Source organism: Chiloscyllium plagiosum, unplaced genomic scaffold (assembly GCF_037043375.1).
Source record: "Chiloscyllium plagiosum isolate Xiang-an unplaced genomic scaffold, Cpla_swu_hap1 HiC_scaffold_50, whole genome shotgun sequence".
Classification (NCBI taxonomy): Eukaryota; Metazoa; Chordata; class Chondrichthyes; order Orectolobiformes; family Hemiscylliidae; genus Chiloscyllium; species Chiloscyllium plagiosum.
In genome coordinates this window covers 57,695,588-57,705,589 of record NW_028270188.1, presented here as the reverse complement: position 1 = coordinate 57,705,589, position 10,002 = coordinate 57,695,588, and the positions used below count along the sequence as shown (strand labels likewise).

Sequence of the window (10,002 nt, the reverse complement as noted above, 5' to 3'; positions counted from 1 at the left end):
AGTGTGTGTGTGTGCGGGGGGGGTTTCCCTCTGTGTGTGTGTGTGGGGGGGGGGAGGATTCCCTCAGAGTGTGTGTGTTTGGGTGTGTGTGTGTGTGTGTGTGTGTGTGTGTGTGTGTGTGTGGGGGGGGGATTCCCTCAGTGTTGTGTGTGTGTGGGGGGGGGGGGGGAGGATTCCCTCAGAGTGTGTGTGTGTGTGCGGGGGGGGGATTCCCTCAGTGTGTGTGTGTGTGTGTGTGGGGGGGGCAGAATCCCTCTGTGTGTGTGTGGGGGGGGATTCCCTCAGTGTGTGTGTGTGGGGGGGCAGAATCCCTCTGTGTGTGGTGTGTGGGGGGGGATTCCTGTGTGTGTGTGTGTGTGTGTGGGGGGATTCCCTCAGTGTGTGTGTGTGTGTGTGTGTGGGGGGGATTCCCTCAGTGTGTGTGTGTGTTTGTGGGGGGGGGGGGGAGATTCCCTCAGTGTGTGTGTGTGTGTGTGTGTGGGGGGGGGGGGGATTTCCCTCTGTGTGTGTGTGGGGGGGAATCCTCAGTGTGTGTGTGTGGGGGGTATTCCCTCAGAGTGTGTGTGTGTGTGTGTGTGTGTGTGGGGGGGGGGGGATCCCTGTGTGAGAGTGTGGGGGGGGGGGGATTCCCTCAGTGTGTGTGTGTGTGTGGGGGGGGGGATTCCCTCAGTGTGTGTGTGTGTGTGTGTGTGTGTGTGTGGGGGGGGATTCCCTCAGTGTGTTGTGTGAGGGGGGGGATTCCCTCAGAGTGTGTGTGTGTGGGTGTGGGGGAATCCCTCAGTGTATGTGTGTGTGTGGGGGGGGGGGATTCCCTCTGTGTGTGTGTGTGTGTGTGTGTGTGTGTGAGGGAGGGGAATTCCCTCAGTGTGTGTGTGTGTGTGTGTGGGGTGGGGTGATTCCCTTGTGTGTGTGTGTGGGGGGGGGGCGGAATCCCTGTGTGTGTGTGTGTGTGTGTGTGTGTGTGTGGCGGGGGGGGTGGGGGCGCGGAAGCCATCAGTGTGTGTGTGTGGGGGGGGGATTCCCTCAGTGTGTGTGTGTGTGTGTTGTGGGGGGGGGGATTCCCTCAGTGTGTGTGTGTGGGGGGGATTCCTCAGTGTGTGTGTGTGGGGGGGTTTCCTCAGTGTGTGTGTGTGTGTGTGTGGGGGGGATTCCCTCAGTGTGTGTGTGTGGGGGGATTCCCTCAATGTGTGTGTGTGGGGGGATTCCCTCAATGTGTGTGTGTGTGGGGGGATTCCCTCAGTGTGTGTGTGTGGGGGGGGGTTTCCTCAGTGTGGTGTGTGGGGGGGATTCCCTCAGTGTGTGTGTGTGGGGGGATTCCCTCAATGTGTGTGTGTGTGTGTGGTGTGTGGGGGGGGGGATTCCCTCAGTGTGTGTGTGTGGGGGGGTTTCCTCAGTGTGTGTGTGTGTGTGTGTGTGGGGGGGATTCCCTCAGTGTGTGTGTGTGGGGGGATTCCCTCAGTGTGTGTGTGTGTGTGTGTGTGTGTGTGGGGGGGGATTCCCTCAGTGTGTGTGTGTGTGTGTGTGGGGGGGGGGGATTCCCTCAGTGTGTGTGTGTGTGTGGTGTGTGTGTGGGGGGGGGGGATTCCCTCAGTGTGTGTGTGTGGGGGGGATTCCCTCAGTGTGTGTGTGTGTTTGGGGGGGGATACCCCTCCGTCCAAACCCCTCAGGGTGAAAATGTACTTGGAGCCATATAGCATTGGAGAAGACCCTTCAGCCCATCCCATCCCTCCCCCTGCCTCCAGGCCCCTCCTCCGAGTCCTCCCCCCCCCCGCCGGCACCATGTTCCTTTACCCGCCCTCCCTAGGCTGGGAACACACCTAGGTCCTCTCCCGTCTCCAGGTCGTTGCCCACCGTGAACTGAGGTGGGGTCGGTACCAGCGTCTCCTCCGGATGACGGGGGGCTGCAGGGTCGGGGGGTGGAGGGGGTGGAGAGGGAGAGAGAGAGAGACAGACAGTCAGAGGTCAAAGGACAGAGGTCAAGCACCCTCGGCCCAAGCGAACCACACTCACCCCCCCGAAACGACGGGTCAACCCAAACAGAGGGGGACGGGACAGGTGCCATCACAATTCACCAATGGTGGTGACCTCGAGGAAACGCTTCCCACAGGAAGGGAGAGGGCAGCACCCGGTGGGGGGTGGGGGGGGGTGGGGTGGGGTGGGGGTGGGGGAGATGTGGGACTATGTGGTGGGGGTGGGGTGTAGGGGTGGAGGTGGGGTGAAGGTGGGGTGGGGGGGGTGGGGTGGGTGGGGTGTGGGTGGGGGGGGGGGGGGGTGGGGTGGGGGGGGGGGGGGGGGTGGGGGGGGGGGTGAGGGGGGGTGGGGTGGGGTGGAGGGGGGTGGGGTGGGGGGTGGGGTTGGGAGCGGGGTGGAGGGTGTGGGGTGGAGGGTGTGGGGTGGAGGGGGTGGAGGGTGTGGGGTGGTGGGATGGGGGGCGTGTGTGGTGGGGTGTGTGTGTGGGGGGGGCTGTGGGGTGGGGGGTGGAGGGTGTGGGGGTGGGGGGTGTGGGGTGGAAGGTGTGGGGTGTGGGGGGGGTGGGGGGTGTGGGGTGTGGGGTGGGTGTGGGGTGTGGGGTGGAGGGTGTGGGGTGGAGGGTGTGGGGTGGGGGGTGTGGGGTGGGTGTGGGTTGGGGGGTGGGTGTGGGTTGGGGGGTGGGTGTGGGGTTGGGGTGTGTGTGGGGTGGGGTGGGGTGTGTGGGGGTGGGGTGTGTGGGGGTGGGGTGGGGTGTGGGGTGTGTGTGGGGTGGGGTGGGGTGTGTGGTGGGTGGGGTGTGTGTGGGTGGGGTGGGGTGGGGGCGGGTACATATGGCAGGCTCATTCAAGGCCGCAGAAGCCACCCCCACTACCTGATAGGCTCCACTCCCCCATAAGCCCCACCCCACCCCCCCCCCCCACCGGCCCGCCCTTCCCCACCCACAGGACCCACCCGCCCCCTGGAGACACTTACAGGTTGCACAGCAGACAAACACCTTCATCCTCAGACACGTCCTCCCATGGTGATGGGTCGGAGTCGCTACAACGAGAAACAACACCGTCACAGGGAGCCTTCCCAGCACCTACACCCCCTCCCTATCTCTGTCACCCCCTCCAGCCCCTACACCCCCTCCCTGTCTCTGTCACCCCCTCCAGCCCCTACATCCCCTCCCTCCCCTCCCTATCTCTGTCACCCCCTCCAGCCCCTACACCTCCTCTCTCTCACCCTCTCTGTCTCGATCTCTGTCTCGATCTCTGTCTCGATCTCTGTCTCGATCTCTGTCTCGATCTCTGTCTCGATCTCTGTCTCGATCTCTGTCTCGATCTCTGTCTCGATCTCTCACTCGTGCTCCATTCCAGCCTGCCCTCCTGTTACCTCACATTCGTGTCCCAGGCCTACCGCACCCTCACCCTGCCTGCCTCCACACTTCCATTCCCTCTCCCTCCGCCTCCCCTTGCCCCCCCCCGTCGTCACTCTCACCTTCCCCTTTACCCTCTACCCTCTCACCCAGACCACCAGGCTCTGGACGGAGCCCTCCCCGACACTCGCCCCACCTCCTATGCCATCTTCAACTGCCCGCTGCCTGGTCCCGCGAGTCCGATCACTGATCCTCATCTACCTGGCTCGATTGTTTGGAAGCCAATTCTGAGCAAAGTCAACGGGTGCCAACCCCAGTGGGCAGCGCCAAGAAAGTCATGAGCAGTTCCATTAAGAAACTGACTTGCAGATGGGAGTTTAATTCAGATAAATGTGAGGGGCTGCATTTTGGGAAAGCAAACCTTAGCAGGACTTATACACTTAATGGTAAGGTCCTAGGGAGTGTTGCTGAACAAAGAGACCTTGGAGTGCAGGTTCATAGCTCCTTGAAAGTGGAGTCGCAGGTAGATAGGATAGTGAAGGCGGCGTTTGGTATGCTTTTCTTTATTGGTCAGAGTATTGAGTACAGGAGTTGGGAGGTCATGTTGTGGCTGTACAGGACACTGGTTAGACCACTGTTGGAATATTGTGTGCAATTCTGGTCTCCTGCCTATCGGAAAGATGTTGTGAAACTTGAAAGGGTTCAGAAAAGATTTACAAGGATGTTGGAGGGTTTGAGCTCCAGGGAGAGGCTGATAAGGCTGGGGCTGTTTTCCCTGGAGGGTCGGAGGCTGAGGGGTTTATAAAATCAGGAGGAGCATGGATAGGATAAATAGACAAGGTCTTTTCCCTGGGGTGGGGGAGTCCAGAACTAGAGGCGATAGGGTTAGGGTGAGAGGGGAAAGGGACCTGAGGGGCAACTTTTTCACACAGAGGGTGTACGTGTATGAGCTGCCAGAGGAAGTGGTGGAGGCTGGTACAATGACAACATTTAAAAGGCATCTGGATGGGGACATGAATACCGGCACGGTGGCTCAGTGGTTAACGCCGTCATGCTAAATTGTCCCGTAGTGCCCAGGGATGTGCAGGTTAGGGTGGATTGGCCATGCTAAATTGTCATGTAGTGCCCAGGGATGTGCAGGTTAGGGTGGATTGGCCATGCTAAATTGTCCCATAGTGCCCAGGGATGTGCAGGTTAGGGTGGATTGGCCATGCTAAATTGTCCCATAGTGTCCAGGGATGTGCAGGTTAGGGTGGGTTGGCCATGCTAAATTGTCCCGTAGTGCCCAGGGATGTGCAGGTTAGGGTGGATTGGCCATGCTAAATTGTCCCGTAGTGCCCAGGGATGTGCAGGTTAGGGTGGATTGGCCATGCTAAATTGTCCCATAGTGCCCAGGGATGTGCAGGTTAGGGTGGATTGGCCATGCTAAATTGTCCCATAGTGCCCAGGGATGTGCAGGTTAGGGTGGATTGGCCATGCTAAATTGTCCCGTAGTGCCCAGGGATGTGCAGGTTAGGGTGGATTGGCCATGCTAAATTGTCCCATAGTGTCCAGGGATGTGCAGGTTAGGGTGGATTGGCCATGCTAAATTGTCCCATAGTGTCCAGAGATGTGCAGGTTAGGGTGGATTGGCCATGCTAAATTGTCCCGTAGTGCCCAGTGATGTGCAGGTTAGGGTGGATTGGCCATGCTAAATTGTCCCATAGTGTCTAGGGATGTGCAGGTTAGTGTGGATTGGCCATGCTAAGTTGTCCCATGGTGCCCAGGGATGTGCAGGTTAGGGTGGATTGGCCATGCTAAATTGTCCCAGAGTGTCCAGGGATGTGCAGGTTAGGGTGGATTGGCCATGCTAAATTGTCCCAGAGTGTCCAGGGATGTGCAGGTCAGGGTGGATTGGCCGTGCTAAATTGTCCCGTAGTGCCCAGGGATGTGCAGGTTAGGGTGGATTGGCCATGCTAAATTGTCCCGTAGTGCCCAGGGATGTGCAGGTTAGGGTGGATTGGCCATGCTAAATTGTCCCGTAGTGCCCAGGGATGTGCAGGTTAGGGTGGATTGGCCATGCTAAATTGTCCCATAGTGCCCAGGGATGTGCAGGTTAGGGAGGATTGACCATGCTAAATTGTCCCGTGGTGCCCAGGGATGTGTAGGTTAGGGTGGATTGGCCATGCTAAATTGTCCCATAGTGCCCAGGGATGTGCAGGTTAGGGTGTATTGGCCATGCTAAATTGTTCCGTAGTGCCCAAGGATGTGCAGGTTCGGGTGGATTGGCCATGCTAAATTGTCCCGTAGTGCCCTGGGATGTGCAGGTTAGGGTGAATTGGCCATGCTAAATTGTCCTGTAGTGCCCAGGGATGTGCAGGTTAGGGTGGATTGGCCATGCTAAATTGTCCCGTCGTGCCCAGGGATGTGCAGGTTAGGGAGGATTGGCCATGCTAAATTGTCCCATAGTGCCCAGAGATGTGCAGGTTAGGGAGGATTGACCATGCTAAAATTGTCCCGTGGTGCCCAGGGATGTGCAGGTTAGGGTGGATTGGCCATGCTAAATTGTCCCGTAGTGCCCAGGGATGTGCAGGTTCGGGTGGATTGGCCATGCTAAATTGTCCCGTAGTGCCCTGGGATGTGCAGGTTAGGGTGAATTGGCCATGCTAAATTGTCCCGTAGTGCCCAGTGATGTGCAGGTTAGGGTGGATTGGCCGTTCTAAATTGTCCCATAGTGCCCAGTGATGTGCAGGTTAGGGTGGATTGGCCGTGCTAAATTGTCCCATAGTGCCCAGGGATGTGCAGGTTAGAGTGGATTGGCCATGCTAAATTGTCCCAGAGTGTCCAGGGATGTGCAGGTTAGGGTGGATTGGCCATGCTAAATTGTCCCGTAGTGCCCAGGGATGTGCAGGTTAGGGTGGATTGGCCGTGCTAAATTGTCCCATAGTGTCCAGGGATGTGCAGGTTAGGGTGGATTGGCCATGCTAAAGTGTCCCATAGTGTCCAGGGATGTGCAGGTTAGGGTGGATTGGCCATGCTAAATTGTCCCATAGTGCCCAGGGATGTGCAGGTTAGGGTGGATTGGCCATGCTAAATTGTCCCATAGTGTCCAGGGATGTGCAGGTTAGGGTGGATTGGCCATGCTAAATTGTCCCAGAGTGTCCAGGGATGTGCAGGTTAGAGTGGATTGGCCATGCTAAATTGTCCCATAGTGCCCAGGGATGTGCAGGTTAGGGTGGATTGGCCATGCTAAATTGTCCCGTAGTGCCCAGGGATGTGCAAGTTAGGGTGGATTGGCTGTGGGAAATGCGGGGTTACAAGGTTGGACGCTCTTCTGTAGGTTAGTCTGGACCTGATGAGCTTTATGGCCTGCTTTCCCCCCCATCGTAGGTAATTGCACGAACAGGAAAGGGAGAGAGAGGAGTGTGTGCTGAATCCTGTGAGGTTGTGCAGGAGATTGGTGAGGTTGCGTCTGGAATACTGTGTCCACAGCTCTCGTCGCCCCCTTCCCGGGAAGGATATTATGAAACTGGGGAGGGGTTGGGGTTCACTGGGAGCGGAGGGGGTTCAGTTTCACGGGGGGGACGTTCATGACTCTACACGAGGTTGCCGTGTCTACATCCCTGCTTGGATCCGTGGCCCGTACGGTGCGGAAGGGCAGGGAGGAAGGGAACGAGGGTCACTCACAGATGTAGTAGTATTCCTGGCCGGCGTGGAACTCGTAGCCGAGGGAGAAGGCGCTATAACGCTGAAACTTCTCGGAGAACTTGATGGGGCTGTGCGGGGAGCGGGGCCGGTTGCACTCCCAGCGCTTGAAGCCCTGCTCAGGGTCACAGTTCCTGTAGCCTTCCCGGTTCACCATGTACAATATGTACTGCTCCACCCTGTGCTCCGGCACTGAGCTGTTGTAGTGCGGGCAATAGATGTCCAGGTAGTCGTTGACGCTGACCTGGACTGTGTAGCCTTCCCTCCTTAACCTGCAGGGCAAAAGTACACCGCAGTTTATTCTGGTTCGGTCAAGACAACGCAACAACAGCTCCACCTTCCCCCCCACCCCGGGGAAATCCAGCAGGTCCGCACCCACGCTCACAAAACAAAACCTGCCCTCGGACAATCAGAGAGCTGCTCGGATCAGATTTATCGTCGCGCGAGGGCGGCCCGGAGACGCACAGCACGCAAGGACAGACCCTTGGGAAAACTCGTCCAGATATCCCCAACCCGATGTCGTCCCACCTGCCAGCACCCGGCCCATATCCCCTCCGAACCCTTCCTGTTCAGACACCCATCCAGACGCCTCTGAAATGTTGCCCTTGTCCCAGCCTCCGAAACGTCCTCTGGCAGCTGTTTCCAACCACACACACACACACACACACACAAACACACGTAGCTGATGGGCTGAATGGCCCCTGGTTGATCACTGCTCGTGACCCCCAAATGCGGTTCGACGCCCGTTCGCTCACAGCAGAGGGAGTGTCATTCCCCTCCCATTAACCACCCCTTCCCCCGAAACCTGGGATCGAGGGAGGGCAGAGGATTAAACTTAAAACCGAGGGAAGTATTCCCTCAGCACAGCCAGGAACCAACCCAGATCGGGGTGCTATACAAATTCACCAGAAGAGTCACAGCGCCCACTCGTGTTGAGAGACACCTGAACAATAGAGGGAGTGGATTATATACAGAATAACAGATACCCGGGAGGGAGTTACAGACTGGAGTCTAATCGAGGGGTTCGGGGTGGGTTATATACAGAATAACAGATACCCGGGAGGGAGTTACAGACCGGAATCTAATCGAGGGGTTCGGGGTGGGTTATATACAGAATAACAGATACCCGGGAGGGAGTTACAGACTGGAATCGAATCGAGGGGTTCGGGGTGGGTTATATACAGAATAACAGATACCCGGGAGGGAGTTACAGACTGGAATCGAATCGAGGGGTTCAGGGTGGGTTATATACAGAATAACAGATACCCGGGAGGGAGTTACAGACTGGAATCGAATCGAGGAGTTCGGGGTGGGTTATATACAGAATAACAGATACCCCGGGAGGGAGTTACAGACTGGAATCGAATCGAGGAGTTCGGGGTGGGTTATATACAGAATAACAGATACCCCGGGAGGGAGTTACAGACCGGAGTCTAATCGAAGGGTTCAGGGTGGGTTATATACAGAATAACAGATACCCGGGAGGGAGTTACAGACTGGAATCTAATCGAGGGGTTCAGGGTGGGTTATATACAGAATAACAGATACCCGGGAGGGAGTTACAGACTGGAATCTAATCGAGGGGTTCGGGGTGGGTTATATACAGAATAACAGATACCCGGGAGGGGGTTACAGACTGGAATCTAATCGAGGGGTTCAGGGTGGGTTATATACAGAATAACAGATTCCCGGGAGGGAGTTACAGACTGGAATCTAATCGAGGGGTTCGGGGTGGGGTTTATATACAGAATAACATACCCGGGAGGGAGTTACAGACTGGAATCTAATCGAGGGGTTCGGGGTGGGTTATATACAGAATAACAGATACCCGGGAGGGAGTTACAGACTGGAATCTAATCGAGGGGTTCGGTGTGGGGTTTATATACAGAATAACATACCCGGGAGGGAGTTACAGACTGGAATCTAATCGAGGGGTTCGGGGTGGGTTATATACAGAATAACAGATACACGGGAGGGAGTTACAGACTGGAATCTAGTCGAGGGGTTCGGGGGTGGGTTATATATAGAATAACAGATACCCCGGGAGGGAGTTACAGACCGGAGTCGAATCGAAGGGTTCAGGGTGGGTTATATACAGAATAACAGATACCCGGGAGGGAGTTACAGACTGGAATCTAATCGAGGGGTTCAGGGTGGGTTGTATACAGAATAACAGATTCCCGGGAGGGAGTTACAGACTGGAATCTAATCGAGGGGTTCAGGGTGGGTTGTATACAGAATAACAGATACCCGGGAGGGAGTTACAGACTGGAATCTAATCGAGGGGTTCGGGGTGGGTTATATACAGAATAACAGATACCCGGGAGGGAGTTACAGACTGGAATCTAATCAAGGGGTTCGGGGTGGGTTATATACAGAATAACAGATACCCGGGAGGGAGTTACAGACTGGAATCTAATCAAGGGGTTCGGGGTGGGTTATATACAGAATAACAGATACACGGGAGGGAGTTACAGACTGGAATCTAGTCGAGGGGTTCGGGGGTGGGTTATATATAGAATAACAGATACCCCGGGAGGGAGTTACAGACCGGAGTCTAATCGAAGGGTTCAGTGTGGGTTATATACAGAATAACAGATACACGGGAGGGAGTTACAGACTGGAATCTAATCGAGGGGTTCAGGGTGGGTTATATACAGAATAACAGATTCCCGGGAGGGAGTTACAGACTGGAATCTAATCGAGGGGTTCGGGGTGGGGTTTATATACAGAATAACATACCCGGGAGGGAGTTACAGACTGGAATCCAATCGAGGGCTTCGGGGTGGGTTATATACAGAATAACAGATACCCGGGAGGGAGTTACAGACTGGAATCTCGTCGAGGGGTTCGGGTGTGGGTTATATATAGAATAATAGATACCCCGGGAGGGAGTTACAGACTGGAATCTAATCAAGGGGTTCGGGGTGGGTTATATACAGAATAACAGATACACGGGAGGGAGTTACAGACTGGAATCTAGTCGAGGG

The 10,002-nt window shown here is 56.2% G+C and overlaps 1 protein-coding gene across 1 annotated transcript; it reads right to left on the bottom strand.

Annotated features, from left to right (window-relative positions):
* Positions 1 to 1,800: 1,800 nt before the first annotated feature.
* LOC122545601 (ephrin-A3-like) lies at positions 1,801 to 7,278 on the bottom strand. The gene is made up of 3 exons (XM_087985123.1): positions 6,995 to 7,278; positions 2,944 to 3,009; positions 1,801 to 1,901 (listed from the first exon to the last, which is right to left on the bottom strand). Exons 1-3 carry the CDS (start codon positions 7,167 to 7,169, stop codon positions 1,801 to 1,803), a joined length of 342 nt encoding a protein of 113 aa, XP_087841249.1. The 5' UTR covers positions 7,170 to 7,278.
* Between the last annotated feature and the right edge of the window lie 2,724 nt (positions 7,279 to 10,002).

Excerpts from the sequence above, each read along its gene's own strand:
- LOC122545601 (XM_087985123.1), bottom strand. The coding sequence starts at position 7,169 with ATGGTGAACCGGGAAGGCTACAGGAACTGTGACCCTGAGCAGGGCTTC. Across the intron at positions 3,010-6,994 it reads CCAGGAATACTACTACATCT|CGACTCCGACCCATCACCAT; the intron begins GTGAGTGACCCT and ends TTCTCGTTGTAG. Across the intron at positions 1,902-2,943 it reads GTTTGTCTGCTGTGCAACCT|CCCCCCGTCATCCGGAGGAG; the intron begins GTAAGTGTCTCC and ends CCGACCCTGCAG.